Source organism: Leucopleurus acutus, assembly GCF_964270905.1.
Source record: "Leucopleurus acutus genome assembly, chromosome: 2".
Lineage (NCBI taxonomy): Eukaryota > Metazoa > Chordata > Mammalia > Artiodactyla > Delphinidae > Leucopleurus > Leucopleurus acutus.
The window spans coordinates 160583845-160600213 of record NC_139143.1 but is presented as its reverse complement, the minus strand read 5'-3'; the positions used below and the strand labels follow the sequence as shown (position 1 = coordinate 160600213).

The 16369-nt window shown below is 59.7% G+C and overlaps 1 protein-coding gene across 4 annotated transcripts in view; it reads left to right on the top strand.

Moving 5' to 3' along the window:
* Positions 1-2407: 2407 nt before the first annotated feature.
* The window catches only part of KCNQ4 (potassium voltage-gated channel subfamily Q member 4), a gene marked incomplete at both ends in the record, with an annotated part of 53120 nt that continues 39158 nt past the window's right edge, over positions 2408-16369 (top strand). For all 4 annotated transcript variants that reach the window (XM_082865647.1, XM_082865646.1, XM_082865645.1 and 1 more), the window contains one exon: positions 2408-2721. In XM_082865647.1, the coding sequence (XP_082721773.1) occupies positions 2408-2721 (314 nt within the window). The remainder of the gene's footprint in view (positions 2722-16369) is intronic.

The window sequence follows — 16369 nt, the reverse complement described above, 5'->3', positions numbered from 1 at the left end:
GAGGGCTCCTCACAAGGAGAGGAGGGGACTTTCGCAGCCCCCTAAGTGGGAAGAGAGGCGTGGCATCCGGGGGTGATGCTGAGCCTGATGACCCTCTTTCCCAGAACAGACCCCATTTCAGGTATTCTGAGTGTTGATAAAGGGCAACCTGTGTTCAAGTGCCATTTCTGCGCATAAGAAGAGCCTCAAAAAGACCCCCAAGAGGGCTTCCCTGGTGGCGCAGTGGTTGAGAGTCCGCCTGCCGATGCAGGGGACACGGGTTCGTGCCCCGGTCCGGGAAGATCCCACATGCCGTGGAGCAGCTGGGCCCGTGAGCCATGGCCGCTGAGCCTGCGCGTCCGGAGCCTGTGCTCCGCAACGGGAGAGGCCACAACAGTGAGAGGCCCGCGTACCGCAAAAAAAAAAAAAAGAAGACCCCCAAGAAACACCCCCCAGATCCCTTACAACTTCTTTCCTTCCCACCATTTCAAGTCCCCAGGCCTTAGTCCACCCCCCAGGACCCCTGACTGAGGAAGCCCAGTCAGGCAGTCCCATAGCGTCTGGGAGGGCAGTGCTGCCTATCTAGGGAGTGCCAGTTGCAGCTCATGGGGAGACGATGGGTTGACACAGCCGGGGCAGTGCATCCATAGCTGAGCCCCGGGGTCCAGAAACCTTCCCCAGCTACCAGTGAGGAAGGGACATAAACTGCCCAGGGGCACCAGGCTCTGGCCCTCGGCACACCTGGGGCCAGGAGCAGCCAGAGGGATTCAGGTCGGACCCCAAAGGCAGCCTCTGCTACGCAGAGGGAAAAGGGTCATTGTTGGGGTAGGGGTGTAAACGGCTGTCAAGCCCAGTTTGGGGTCCCCCAGGTCCCTGCAGCCCCCTCCCAGCACGCCGGCAGCTCTGCCTCCTTCCCTCCCCCACTGGCGCTCAGCAGATCAATGCTGCCTTTGCTGACAGCTGAGAATCGAGCTCGCCTTCCCACCCCGTCCCCCGCCCCTCCCGCTCTGCTCCGTCCCCCGAGATCCTCCCGGAGGAACCGGGAAGAGTTTGCTGCGGAAGCGCTTCACCCTGGGGCAGGGCCTGCGGGGGGAGCGGCTGGTGTGGCCGAAGCTTTCGTCAGGGGACGAGGGAAGGAGGATCGGGAAACCCATATGACCACCGTGGGCTGGGCCAAGAGGGCTAAGGGGAACGAAAAGGCCTCCCCCAAAGCTAGAGAGAGTAGGTCAGGCACCAGGAACTTTCCGGCTGGAGAGGGAGTGCCGTGGGGGAAAGTCTCGCCGCTTTTGGGTGCGATTCTGTGAGCCTTTGGGGAGGAGGCTGTCCGGCCTCCGCGCTGGTTCAGAGCTCACCTCCCAACACCTGTGTGCCCTGAACCTTGCCCTGCCCTGGAAGCGAGGCAAGGGCACGCTTCAGACTGGGCTGTTGCGGAGCAGGCCCCTCTGATCAGAGGAGACTCTTCTCTGGGGCAGAGTGGCCTAAGCGGAGGCTCTTCCCTCATCCTGAAGAAGGGACGCTCAGAGGCGGGGGTGGGGTGGGCAGAAAAGAAGACACACCTGAGGCCCACGGTGCTGCACACACAGGCCTTTCAGGCATGAGCGCACCCCGCCCCACGCGCACGGGGCACGGCCAGACGGGGCACACCTCGCTGACGCCGCCACCGCCAGCGGCCCGGACCCTGCACGCCCATCCACACCGCACCTCCTCACTCAATCTCACCATCACAGCCACCCACTGCGCCCACACAGCAGGCACTTCTGCATCCACTCACACTTAAACTCCGCGGGACCCGCGTCCCATCCGCGACGGCGGCCGCGACTCCTCGCCCCACTCGCCACAACCGCACATGAGGCATCCCGCCCCCAGCCCGGCCTTCGGGTCCACGCAGCCCCGCGCAGCCCGGCGCTCCGCTCGCACCAGCCGGGGGCCGCCGCCACGCGGTCCGGTCCCCGCCCCGACTCCGCGGCCCGCGCGGCGGGGGCGTCCTCCCGCCGCCTCTCCGCACGTCCCCTCCCTCCGCCCGGCCTCGCCGGCTCGCTCGCTCCCTCCCGATTTGGGAAGGCTGCCGCGGGGCGGGCGGGGGCGGCGGGGGAGGGGCGGGGCGGGGGAGGCTGACATGTGAGCGGCGCGCCGGCGGCAGGTGGAAAGGCGAGCGGCATGGAGCGCGTAATAAGAGAGTTGGAGTCGGAAAGAGCCGCCCCAGTCGCCGGGGAAGAGGGCGGTCAGCGCGGGCTCCGGCGGCCCCCCGGCTCTGAGCGCCCGCCCCCGGCCCCGGAGCGGCCCCGGCCCGGCCCCTAGCCCCCGCCGACCGCGCCCGCCTCGGGCCGCCCCGCCGGCCCTGGGTCCGAGACATGCGCCGCTGAGCGCCCCTCGCGCGCCCCAGCCCCGGACCGGACCCGGGCCCCGGCCCCCCCGCCTGGCGCCGCCCATGGCCGAGGCCCCCCCGCGCCGCCTCGGCCTAGCCCCCCTGCCCGCGGACGCCCCCCGCGCCGAGCTGGTGGCGCTCACGGCGGTGCAGAGCGAGCGGGGCGAGGCGGGCGGGGGCGGCTCCCCGCGCCGCCTGGGCCTCCTGGGCAGCCCCCTGCCGCCGGGCGCGCCCCTCCCAGGGCCGGGCTCGGGCTCGGGCTCCGCCTGCGGCCAGCGCTCCTCGGTCGCGTACAAGCGCTACCGACGCCTGCAGAACTGGGTCTACAACGTGCTGGAGCGACCCCGCGGCTGGGCCTTCGTCTACCACGTCTTCATGTGAGTTTGCTACCCCGAGCTCCCGACCGTGCCCTCGCGCTGCCGCCCCGCGTGGCCCCTGCCGGAGCCTGGGCTCCCGGGGGACGTCTGCCCCGCCTTGGCTCCGCCTCCTGCCCCCCAGCCCCCCGGTCGGCCGACCCTCATCGCTCTGCCCCCAGGCCTGAACCCGATTTCCGATCCCCCCTCCCCCCACAGCCTGCCCCTAAACCCCCCCCCCCCCGCTCTCCAAGTCCTGACCCCAGCTTGACCTGGCTTCTGACCTCCCCCACCTCAACTCCTGATTTCCATCCTGATCTCCAACCCCTGCTTCTCTGTCCCCTGTACGCCCCACGTCCAGCTTCTTGTCCCCCATCTCTCTCCAATCGGCAGCCACTAAAGTGCGGCTCCCTTTTCCTCTTCCTCACTTCTGTCTCCCTGTGTCCCAGACACAGAGGGCCCTTTGGCCCCCGCACACTTTCTGTCACCTTCTCCCCAGCTCTGTAGCTACAGTGGCCTCCCACCTGGACTCCCCTCGGAGATGTCCCTCTCCAGGGACGATCTCCCCTGCAGCCGAGGGCTGGTCCCCAATTATAGGTGTTTGGGGTCCCCTTGAGCCACCAGAGTTCTGACACTGGCGTGTGCTGTCTGACTTTGAGTTTTCACTCAGTCTTGCCATCCACCCTCAACTTCCCAGTGGCAGCAGTGGGCCCTGCCGCCTGCCCTGCAGGCTTGGCCAGCTAGCCTGCCCAGCTTGCTGGCCGCTGCACCAGGCCTGGCTCTGGGCACCCTGGGGAAAAAGAAAGAGGAGAGGAGTAAGTTTGGAAACACTCACGCTGCGGGCCCCCTCCTCCCCCTTGCCAGGCTCCTACAACTTTCAAAAACACTGACCCTTCTTGGATGTAAAGAGCGAATTTTGGCAGCTCAGAGCTCAGTCTTGGGGGACGGCCTGGCCCAGCCGGGAACATGAGAGGCCCCGCAGATATCAGTTGAAGGGCTGGGCCTGGCTCTCGGACGCTCGAAGGTGCCCGGGAGAGAGACCTCTGGTCCCTGGGAAATGTGCCGATATTAATCCCTTATTGCTGCCCCCAGAGAGGGCCCTCTAGTCTTGGGGTCTCCTGGGTGGTCCCCTTGCCTGTTCACCTGACTGTCCCACAGTCCTTTTGCCTGTCTGGCTGTTCCTCTGCCGGAGTGAGTTTCTGCCGGTGTGTGAGTTGTCCTGTCTCTGTCTCTCCAGCTATCCAACAGTCTTTCTGCTTGTCTGTTTCCATCCCTCTGTTGGCCTGTCCAGTTATCTGGGTGCCTGTCTGTCCATCTGTCTATCCACCTGTCCACCTGAATCTTACTCTTCTACTCGTCTGCTTCCACCTGTCTTTTGGTCTGTCTTCCTGCCTGACCCTCTGCTGTCTGCTTGCCTGCCTCTGCCCCATCCTAGCTGGCCCACAGAATTTCAGAGCGGAGGGGAGGAAAATGCTGGCAAAGGAGCCCCCTGACCACAGGGAGGGTAGCGGAAGGGAACTCTTTCAGCCTGTTTGCTCCTGAAGGTAGCAGCCACGATTCGGTGCAGAGACCTCCTGTGGCGGGCCGGGGTGGGGCGGGGGCAGAGAGTTGAGATGCTCTGGACGTGAGGTCGCACTTAGGGTCAGGGTCAATGGTTAGGAGTAGCCCAACCCCCAATGCCCATTGGCAGGGCCTGGATGAATCTTTTTCTCTGCAGAGAGGGCTGCTGGAGTGCTGCGGGTTCTCTGCTGGGGTAGCAGGGACGGTGGAGTTGGGGATGCGGGGCAGGGGACTGCTAATGAAGAGCCGCTGCGTTGAGGCGCCCTTGCCCACCCTGCAGCCTGGGTGCCCGTGGAGGCTGAGACACTTCGCAGGGAGCAGCTGCATCCTCCGCGGGCTCCTCTTGGGAGATGACTTTTCCGAGGCAAGGCTGGGCCTGGGGAAGCAATAGAGCTCTGAGGTGGAGGTCCTTAGTCCCCAGGCCTGGCCTCTCAGCCCCTATGAGGGTGAAGGACTTGCCTCGTGTCCTCTGGCCAGCACTGTCTTCACCTCCTCTGGAGGGGCCTCTCCTTCCTCTCCAGGAGCTAAATCCGCTAGTACCTTTGCCCCACATCCTGCCCTTTCTGGATGCCAGGAATGCCCTGGCCAGGGACATGGTTGTTCTGACCACTTGTCACCAGCATCCCAGGGCTGAGGCATCTCTCAGGAACTCTGGGAGAGGAAATGTGGTGTGAAAACGTCCAGACATTTGGGGATCTCGGGTCATTCATCTTAGAGGTCAGAGTGGGCTGAGGGGTCAGGAACCCCACCTCTTGCATGCTGTGCGATCTTGGGTTGATCACTGCGCCTCTCTGAGCTTCAGATCTCTAGGCCATCCAAGTGGGTAGAAACCCCAGCCTCGCGGGCCTCCCTTTTGGACGAGGTAATGGGTGGGAAAGAACTCAGTGAGCCTCAAGGGCCTGTGGGAGTGTGAGGGGTTGGTGTTATGATTGGACCTGGGGGAGGGGGCCGCACAGGAGGCCTCTCCTGTTCGTGAGGAGCTCCAGATGTGGGGCTCTGCAGTCACTCACTGCAGGGTCTTGGGCGAGCCAGGAAGTTCTTCCTGCTGCTGGAATTCTAGCCTGATTATTGCACTTTTGGTCAAATCCTTCCCCAGCCCCAATGACTCTCACAGGCAGCCCAAGTGAGGGGAGTCCAGTGTGCACAGGTAGCTAGGACCCCCTTCCCAGAGACTCAGGCCCTGGTGGGAGGGGCCCCAGAAGAAAAGCCTGCCAGAGAAGGACTCAGCAAGGAGGGAATTGAGGTGAGCCGGGTCCATTCACCCCAGGGGACACCTCCCTCACACCTGCCAGCCATGTCCCTCTGAGCCCCACCCAGAACCTGCACCTTCTCTGGCCCTGAGGTGTGGAACATCACCCAGAGGACCAGCCCCAGTTCTAGCGTTTTTGCCAGCAGCCGCAGGCCTCTGGGAAGTGGGAACCGCTGACTCCTGTCTTCTTCTCATTGAGACCCAGAAGGAAGGATTGCTGTCCCCTCTCCAAACTCTCCCTCGTCTCTTTAGGCCCTTGGTCCTGTCACCAAGCCCCTACTACACCCCCTGTGCCCCAGTCCCTGATTTCAGCCCTCAGCCCTTCACAGTCCCTGCTCCCTGAATTTTGAGAAACACCACAGCACTGCCCATCCTGCTTCTGAGCCTTTGGAACGGATGTTCGCCTCCTTGCTGCACCCTGTCAAAGGCCACCCTGGCCTCCCTTTTGAAGTCAGAGGGCTGAAAGGGGCAGGTACAGACCAAAGCCCCACCTCCCCTCATCTTCCCCACTCCGCCTGCCGCTGCTGTGAGACTCTTGCAGCTCCCAGCCCCCAGCTGCCCGGAGAACTTTCTCTAAGTGAAGGTTTATGCTCTGTAAACATCCTTCGTCAGCCTTGTCCCTGGGGTCAGAAGCTGTGGGAATGGGGAGGGGAGGAGGTAGCAGCAGCTCCTGGGCCCCTCAGGCTCCCAACCCCGGTGCCTCCCACCAAGCTCCCACCCTGACTGTCAGAAAGAACATCACCTGCGTTGGAAATAATCCCAGCAAAAGGTGCCCAGAGCCCCCAGGCAGGCACCCCTGCTAGGTGGGTCCACACATTTTGACAGCCCCATTTTGTTTATGGGAAAACTGAGGCTCTGGAGACTAACATCACACAGTGGATCAGTGGCAGATGCAGGCTCAGGCCGGAGACTCCTGATTCTCTGTCCAGGGCCTCCCCACTGCTCCCTGAGGCTGCCTGGGTTGGCCCTTGGAGTTTGAACTGAAATTGCTGGTCACACGTGGAGCGTCAGCCATGTGCCGGGCACCGTGCTGATGCCCTTTATAAACCGCTCTCATTGTGTCCTGTAGCAGCCCGGTAAGGCGGGTGCTGGGGGCCTCCTCATTTGCAGGTGAGGAAACTGAGGCTCAAGAGAGGTCCCCCGGTCAGCGTGGAGGAGCCTCAGCCCAGAGCTGGTGCTGCCTCGGTGCTGTCTTCCTCTTGCACCTCAGCTCCAGCCGGCACCCCAGCCCTGGGCTGCTCAGGAGCCACAGTCCTGCGTCATTGTCCCCCTGTCCCCCCAGGACACGGGCTGTTGGGGGAGTGGGCAGCGGCAGAATTTTGTGGAATCGGGTGGAAACTGCCCAGCCTCACCCAGTGCAGTCACACTTCTGTTGTGCACGGCTTTGCACACACACATCCCTGCTACATGCCCGTTGGTCTGTCTCATGCACGCACTCCTGGCCACTTGGAAACACCTGCCCAGGGGTGTCACAAGCGCACACACAGCATACATCCAATGCAAAGAAATCTAATGCACAGCTGCTCCCACCTCTTCTCTGCCTTCACAGACGCACACCTGGGCCTGCGCCCCAGGCCAGACCTCAGGGACGGAGCTGAGTTGGCCCCACCTCTTGCGTTTTCTGCCTCCACCTGTTCACAGCTACAGGTCTGCCCTTATGGATCTGTGTGTGTTTGTGCATCCGCCTTGGAGGGCAGCCCTAGACCCTTGTGGGAGTGTGTGGCTGGCTTCCTAGGACTTTGCTGGCCTTTGCTTCTCCTGAAGCTCCCTCCGAGGTCCTCTGTCCAGCCTTGCGATGCACTGCTGGGTTCACCAAGGCACAGAAAGGGGGCAGATACTAGTCCGAGGTCACATCCGATGAGTCGGTGGTAGAACTATGCCAGTAACCCAGGCCTTCTGCCTCCCAGATCAGGCCTTTAGATAGTATTTTTCCTTGCCCAGCCAATAGGGGAGACTGCTCCAAGAACTTGGCTTTGCGATGGAGAAAGTCTTGGGGTGTGACCCAAATTTTTCGTGCCACTATTTTTCAGTCCTGGTCCTTCTGTTTGGTCTTTGTAAGAAGGGCATAATGGAGAGACCATCCTGCCGGGCTTCTAGCCCTTATTCTATCTCTCTCCCTACCCCTTACACCCCCTTTGCTCCCTCCTTTCCACGTTCTCCTTTGGGGTCACTGGAGCAGGTTGGATTTCTCACTGTCTGCTACCCCACCCCAACTCCATGGTACATTCATTCCTTCCATCGATGAAGCCCTGCTGGTTGTCTAACTTCAATCCCTATTGCTGCAGAAGCCTATATTCTCAGAATGCCGGAGCCAGGAGAGTTTCAAGCGGTGATTATTCTTGGGCTGATGGCAGCAGTTTGAATGGGTGATTAATTTAAGGTTCTCTGAGCCAGTCAGGGGAGCTGAAATTGTCTGGGGAACAAGGAGAGAGGAAGGCTCTGCAGAGCGGGCCAAGGCCGTGTCCCCAGAGGAGGCTGTGCAGGGAACTTCCCCAGACTTGGAGAAGCCAGCTGGAGGTTTTCTCATCCCCCTTCCTCGCCTGCACCCATGTGGGTCTTTGGCCAGGGCCGACCCTCTTGTGGGCTAGGGGGCCCAGCGGGGAATTCTGAGTGTCTGACCTGTAGGCGGCCCCTTTGTTAAAGGCCCCTGTATGGGAGTTGTGGGCTGAGGTGGAGGAAGAGGGGCTACTTTTCATTTCTCCAGAGGCTGCCCCGCAGGGGGTTAAGAGCATGCGATCTGAGTCTGACAGATGTGGGTTCATCTCTGGTTCCACTCTTAGCAGTTATGTGTCCTTGGGCAAGTTATTTAACCTCTCTGAGCTTCCATTTTCTCATCTGAAAAGTAGGACTAATAATACCTGCCTCTGGAATTGTCAGGGCCAAGTGAGCTAAAGCACCTGACACCATGCTGGGCGCAAATAGTAGCCGTTATCTTATCACCGTTATTACTATATCGTTATTATCGTCATCGTCCTCCTTCCTGGAGAGAGGTTTGACGGATGTCCTTGTCAGCACGGTGAGTGTGTCTGGGTGTACCTGGGAGTGACCAAGAGCTGCGTTCGCCTGGGTTACGGGGTGAGCGGCTCTGCACCGGGAGCCTGAGGACGCGTTTCTGTGGACATCCGAGGAGCGCCTAGGATGCGCCGTGCCCTGCCTCTTCCCGGCATTCTCTCACTTAACCCTCACAGCCATTACATCAGGTGGGCACATAATAGTGGCACATATCCTCATTTCACACTTGAGGAAAGTGGGGCTGCTGAGGGGACATCACCCACTTGCCCAAGGTCACACAGCGAGTGTAATGGTGGCACCGGGACGTCAGCCTGGGTGCCTAGGATCTCACTGACTGTTCCTTCCTTCACTTGACAAACAGAGTTAAAGAGCATCAACTCTGTACCAGGTCTGGGGAGGCAGAGGGAGAGACAGACCACGCCTGCGCTCCGCCGGGAGTGCGGGGGGTGGGGGGCGGGGGTTGCCCAGTGAGGAGGCTGTAGAGGCTGCCTGGACCACTGGGCTCTCCTGCCTCCTCTCCCAGGGACTCGCAGAGACGGAGCAGGTGTGAGCGTGTCTGTGTGTGTACAGGGAGGATGGCGTATGTGAGGGTGTTGCTGTACGGCTGAGATGTGGGCCTCGTTATCAAACTCTGCAGCTAGTCTGGCCCCAGGCAGGTGGAAGTGAAGCCGTGGTGCCCAGGGGGACAGCCAGGGACTCCTGGGAGGGGAGGGCCATCCCCCACTCTCTCCTGAGCTTGTCGTTCTGGGGAATAGGGACAGGGAATCCCAAAGGAGACTTAGAAGTCCCAGTCCCGACACTTACTGGGAAGGTGCCCACCCCTGCTCTACCCCAGTCCCTGAGCCTCACTCTCCTCCTCTGTAAAATGGGGCTGAGCAGGAAAGTGGATCCTAAGGGCTGCCTGGCACAGAGGGACTCTGGATGCATGGGAGGAGCCGCTGTCTCAGACCTTGAGTTTTGTAGGGTGGGGGTAGGGGTAGGGTGCGGGGTGGTGGCAGTTCTTCTCCAGTACCTTCTTCCTGAGCTCCTCAGAGGACTGGGCAGCACTTAGAAGGGCACCGGGAAGGCTGCCTGCCCCCAGCGGGGACTCTGAGGGGCCGGGGAGAGGGTGCTGGTCATACTTCTGGGGCATCCGTAAAGCACTCCCCCCAGGACTCTAGGCTTTCTGGGCAACTTGTCCCTAGGGCAGGATCTGCGTGCCCTGGGGGTTGGCACCTGGGGAGGTGAGACTGGGAGGGGCAGCCCCAGGCAGCAGACTAATTGGGCAGTGCCTGAGGGAGGGAGGCAAGGGAGCAGGGAGCTCAGCGATTACTTCCTCTCAGAGATTTGGGGAACAGTGGGTGGAGCAGGGTCTCCGGCCCAGGGGCCCTCCACAATCCCTGCAGGGAAGTCTGGGGAACGCTTTCTCCTGAGACTCCTCAGACTTCTAGGCCAGGCAGGTGAGACAGGGGGAGAGCAGCTTGCTGGAGATAAATGGGCCCACTGAAGCAGGCGAGATAGAGGTCAGACAGGAGGAAGGACTGACTGCCCCAAACCAGGAGGTAGAGTGAGATTCCCTGGGGTACTTTTTCCAAAACTTGGGAACCCATGTCTAGCTGGCCTGGACAAGATTTACTCTGCCCATTGTGCCTATCAAGCAGGTGGCACCCAACCCTCCCAGCGTGATGGAAGGAGAGTGGATGGAGCTGCTCCCTTTGAGCCCCTCTATTGGTGGGGGGGGGCAGGGGGGATCAGATCAGGCACCCTTTCACTTTTTGTGGGGCGTGTGGTCATCTCCTCCATCCTTGCTTCCCTGCCACTCCGCCCTGGGAGCCTCGGGCCCGTCCAGGTCACTGCCTTCGGGTTTATTTTTTGCCGGGCTCGGCTGTCCCCTTGGAGGGGAGGGGTAGGGAGAGAGGAGGGGAGAAGGAACAGCTGTGTCAGCACAATCCTGGCACCTCTGCTTCTGCCCTCCTTGGTCCGGCTGCCACCCTCTTCTGGAGGGACCAGTCCCTGGGGACAATGGGGACCCAGACCCCTGTGGGACCTCCTCCCCTGGGGCAGGACCAGTAGGTCTGGATTAGGTCTTTCTCCCCTCACCCTTCCTCCGTTCGTCCTGCCGCAGAGCATCAGAGGCGGAAGGGCCTCCGAGCTCAAGCAGAGTCATGGCTTTGTTTCCCACGTGGGGAAACTGAGGCCGAGAGGAAGGACACAGCACACCTGGGGCCTTCTCCACCTCCCTTCCGCGATAGATGAGACTGGTGCTGGAGCTGCCGAGGACCGAGGAAAGCTGCCTCCCATTCTGCCCTCTACTCTGAGGGAGGGGGGCAGCCCCTGATTTCATTCGCTCATCTAATCTTCTGGCCTCCGGGGACTGGTGCCAGTCTGGTGGGAGAGACCTAGGATGGGGGCCGGGGGAACATGTGACCCAAGCCTCCCTCCATGCCCTTTATCTTCCTTTTTGTCGAAAAGTAAATTAGCCCCAGGTTACACATAGGGAAATTAAGGCCCAAAGTCAACATAGCTGATAAGTTGTAGAGACAGGATTTGAACCCAGACTGTGGCTCCTGGGCTGCTGCTGGGCTGCCTCCTGAGGGGCCCTTCCTTGCTTGCACACACCCTTCCCTTGACTCTCCTCAACCCGCCCCTGGCTCTTCCCTGGGTTCTGTCAGCAGCTCTGCCCCCTCCTTCTCCCCTTGAATGTTGGGTCTCCTGGGGACTCTGTCCTGGGCCTTCCTCTCCATGCACAGTTTCCATGTGTGTGCACATACTCCTAGACTTTGGGGGGTCACCTCTGTGATGACAGCCTCCCCCTCTGCAGTTTCATCCCTGAGCTTCCTGTGGACGCCTCACCTGCTCATGCCCTGGGCACCTCAACCTCAGCATCTGTCTCCAAACGTATCCACCTCCCCCCAAGAGTGACTCCTTCACCGGCAGTGCCCAAGTCAGGAACCCCTCTCTCGAGCATCCTTTGCTCCTCGCCTAAGAAACAGCCTAGAGCGTCCCCAGGTGTGCTTTTAATACTCCGATGCTTTTCCTTCCACCCCACAGTCCGTCCCCTCTCCCGCCCACCCCATCATCTAGCGAACTCCTATTTATCCTTCAGATCCCAGTTTGAGCACCACCTCTTCTTGGAATCGCTCCCTGCGCCCCCCACCCCTGGCTTGACTGGGGGCCCTGTGGAGCCCCCTGATCTCTACTCACCCTCCCTTGTGTATTCTGCGCTCTTCTGTATGGTGGGGTTGAGCACAGTGCGTGGTTGGTAATTAGTGAATGTTTGCCGAGCCAGGGAATGAAGGTGACATTGAGGCGGGTTGTTAGGATGAGAAGGGTTTTGCCGACTAGAGAGAAGTGGAAAAATGACCCCTGGGTCCTCTGGGTGCAGACAGTGAGCTGGAAGCCCTTGTGATTTTTGTCCTGAGTGCGCTCCACGTGGAGGCCACAGCTAGAGCAAAGGCTTTGAGGCAGGACTCTGTTATTCTACTCTCTTTGCCCCAGGATCTGCAGAGTCTGGTGTGTTCAGAGGGTCTGGCTACAGAGGTGGGCTTTACCCTGTGGACGACGGGGAGCCATAGGCAGCGTCAGGACAGGGAGGCGCCGCTGGCTGGGAGCCTGGGCTTCATTGATCTCGTCTCAGAACCAGTGCTCTGCAAACTCTAGACCACTTAGCTCTCCAGGTACCACTGTGTGGCAGCACTATTCATGTTCCCATTTTGTAGATTGGAAACTGAGGCTCAGAAAGGGGAAATAACGTGCACCAAATGACACAACTTGCCCGTGGTGGAATCAGGATTCAAACCCATGTCTGTGTGACTCCCAAACCGAAGCTGCAAAATGGTTCTCACACGCGTCAGCAGACCTGGGCTTTCTTCAGTGGCCTAAGGCAAAACTGAGAGAAGTAAGGACAACGTGGTGACTTGGCCACAAAGCTAAATTTATTTCATTTAAAGGACTGTCTTTTAGCCTGAGATTATGTCCTTTCTTTTATGAAATGACGGGCCTGGGAATTTTTTAAAAATGTCCTTACTTGGCGAAATAAAAAGCTGACAACTTCATGCAGTCCCTAAATTGTTTTTGAAAATTTTACCGGTGCGTGAAATCCCTGAGTCTGGGCGCCATCCTGCCTTCTCCCTCCTGAGCTCTGGGGCCAGAGCTGGGAGGGGTCCAGGTGGGGATGAAAGGATTAGAGGGGCTGGGGCAGCCATCAGTCTCCCCGGTCTATTCCTCCTGGGCCTCAGGGCCTGCCTGCCCTGGAGTGTGGTGAGGACCAGCCCACGGCTCTTGCCAAGATTGTTCTCGGGGCAGGGGTTGGGGGTTAGGTCACCCAGAATCAGGGCTTACCCCGCAGTTAAAGGAACATTGAACCAGATGTCAGCAGGCCGGGGTTTGGCTCCCACCTCTGTTTCTTAAAGGCTGTGTAACCCCAGGCAGGCGACTCAACCTCTCTGAGGCTCCAGCTTCCATTCATGTAGAATGACAATTATCATCTCCACCTGCCCACCTCCCAGGGCTGCTGCCTGCATCAGGTGCTTCATGAACTACAAAGTGCTTTGACGAGAAGAGGGCCTGTTGTGCGTTTACTCTCCCTGCTCCCCGGCCCGTGCTTCTTCTCTTGGGTCCTGGACCCCTCATCTCGCCCTGGCCTGCACTGGTTTCAGCCCTGAGGAAGGGATATTGTGGGGGAGGGTGGTTGGTATACAGGTCCTGTAAGAGCATATCGGCCAGACTGGCATTTGCTTTCCTCAGGGGCCCCCTGCGCAGCAGCCGGGGCTCTGTGACCACCTTACTGGGGGCTCAGAAGCTCAAGGGTTCTAACGGTTTTCACATAGTAATAAGTTTCATAGTCTAACCTATACGGGGTATGGTGCCAGATCTGGGGTGTTTTCCACATGCTACTTCATCTAATCCTTCTCAGAACCCTAGGAGGTAGGCACTGTCATTACCCCATTTACAGAAGAGGACACTGAAGTTTAAATGGTCAGCATAAGCCCTGTCCTGCAGCCACTAAGCGGTGAATGTCCAGGAGGATGGAAGTGAAGCCTGAGTGTGCAGGGACTCCGTGGAGTGAGCGGGTGGGAGCAGGTTTGCCGGGCCACCGTGGGCGGGCTGGCGTGGGGGGCACTTATAGTGTATGTGGGGTGTGTGGGTTAGGGTGGGAAAGCAAGAGACACCTTCCTGCTGGGTGGCCTTGGGCAGTCACCTCCGTCTCGGACGCTCAGCGTCCCCCGCTGCTATGGCTTTCAATAATAATAAAACAATAACAGGGCTTCCCTGGTGGCGCAGTGGTTGAGAGTCCGCCTGCCGATGCAGGGGACACGGGTTCGTGCCCCGGTCCGGGAAGATCCCACATGCCGCGGAGCGGCTGGGCCCGTGAACCATGGCCGCTGAGCCTGCGTGTCCGGAGCCTGTGCTCCACGACGGGAGAGGCCACAGCAGTGAGAGGCACGCGTACCGCAAAAAAATAATAATAATAAAGACAATAACAGCCGATGCTTATAGAGTGCCTGCTGTACGCCAGATGCTGCTCTGAGGACTTGCCCTTTTTCTCTCACTTTTTCCTCTCAACAGCCAGAGGAGGTAGCTACTACGGTTGTGCCCATTTTTCAGATGAGGAGGCTGAGGCACAGAGAGGTTGAGTAATTTGCCTGGGTGTAGGTAGTGGGGCCAGGATTCAAACCCCAGAAGTCCAGCTCTGGAGGCTGTCATCTTTTCCACCATATTATGCCTAACTGGCCCTGATGGGCCTGCCTGCTGGGAGGCTGCTGTGAGGACCAGTTGAGCCTTAAAGTTCAGGTCCTATCTCCACCCCAGTTCTACACTGAGGATTCATTCCTTCTTTCTTCCTTTCTCATTTGGGAAGCCTTGACTGGCAGTCCCCGGGGGCCAGGGCCTATCCCATGTGCTGGGGACAGAGCAATGAATCAGACCCTGCTGTGCTCCCCGGGTGGGGCAGGGGAGATGCACCAGGAGGCTGGCAGCTGTCTGGGTGGAGTCCTGTGGGGGCCGGCCCAGTCCCAAACTGGCGGTGGCTGGGAAGGCTTCCCAGAGGAAGAGGTTTCAGCTGAGACCTGAAACGTGAGTAGGAGTCAAGGCAAACAGGAGGAGGGAATAGCATTCCGGGCAGAGGGACTAGCATGGGCAGAGCCCAGAGGTGGGTCTGAACATGACATTTGTAAAGAACTGAAAGATGGCAGGAGAGTGGGAACCTAGACGGGGCAGGAGGTGTGCAGAGAAGGGGCTGGAACGTGAGCAAGGCCAGGCTGAGAACTCCAGGCTGAGGAGCTGTGGCTTCCTGGAGGAGGCTAGAGTTCAGGAAGGAACTGAGGACGGGAGTGCCATGGGCAGATTGGTAATTTAGAAACACCTCTCTGGGTCTGGCAAGGAGGATGGTTGTGGGGAGGCTCTAGCAGGGTGCCCTGGGGATGCCAGCCATTTGGCCTCTTTCTCCCTCCGCCTTCCCCTCACGGCCCAGCCCCCTGAGCGTCTCCTCTGGAGCTGCCCACGAACCCTGCCAGGGCCTGGCCAGACCTGGCCTGAAGCCCTCGGATTTTGCCTATATGGAAAGTTCAGCTGCTTATGCAAAGGCTGGCTTGGGGGAAGGTGTGTGTGAATGAGCTGAGGGAGGCCTTGGAGGCAGAGGGGGTGGATGCAGGCCCTGAGGCTACCTGCAAAGGGGGTCTGGGGTCTAAGGGGGTCCCCAGAACAGTGACCTTAGAGCAGCCCCATGAAAGCACCGGGTTAGGCCCAGCTGATGGCGGGAGTGCCCTGGGGAGGGGGCAGAGCCCAGGAGGCCCAGCCTGCCAATCTCCTTGCTCTGTCCCTGTCTGCCAGCTCAATAGGGTGTGGAAATCACGGATCCCACCCGGCCCCCTCACTCTACCGACGGGGAAACTGAGGCCCAGAACAGGGCATAGACCAAACTTAGGTCAGTGGCAGAGCCTAGGCTCAGCCCAAGAGTCTCAATTGTCCCTAACAACAATAAATAACAGTGAAAACCTCTCTGCAGAGCTGGCCTGGGCTCAGGTCCCCTGTGTGTTGTCTTGGGTAGGTCTCTTCACATCCCTGAGCCTCAGCCTCTGGGTCCAAAATGCTGCCTCATACTGGGAAGAACATCGCCTCTCCCGCTTGATGCTTTAAGGCATACCTGGCCCATTGTGGGGCTTAATTAATGTTTACTCGATGAATCCCATTGAATTCTCATAACGCTGGAGGAAGATATTTATTACGCTATTTTATACTGGGGCTCAGAAAGGAGAAATGACTTGCCCAAGGGCATTCAGCTGAGAAGTGGCTGATATGGGACTGGAGCCCAGGTGTCTAGGCACCTGTCTAGGACCCCTGATGGACACAGCTCCTATTTTGAGCTCTCAGTGAAAAGCAGCTGGTGTCCCAAGCAGGATCCATCAGTCGGTTGGGCAGAGAGAGAGAGAGAGAGAGAGAGTGTGTGTGTGTGTGTGTGTGTTTTAGGCTGGGCTGGCCTGCAGGCTGGAACTCAGCTCACATCAACCCCTGTGCTTCCGTGCTTGGGCCAGGCTGCAGCTGCTGCCCCATGGGGAAGGGGACCTTTCCACTTGCCCTCCTGCACTGAGGTTTTTTTCTCTTGGCCTGGCTAGCTGGGGAGAGGAGCTGGTCGTGGGATGACCAACAGGCACCTGCCAGCCCCTCCCACGATGGAGTCTGGCCATCTAATGCCCTGCACATGACAGGCATGGCGTGGTCACTGGGCTGGGGAAAGGGATTTGCACTTTCCTAATCTGGGGGCTGCAGCCCTCCTCTGTCTTGGCCAGGGCCGTGGGAGAGGTTTGTCTCTGCCCCCGTGCCCAGTGGCCCCAGCTCAGATCCCTGGCACACACCCAGCTACTCTGCTTGGGG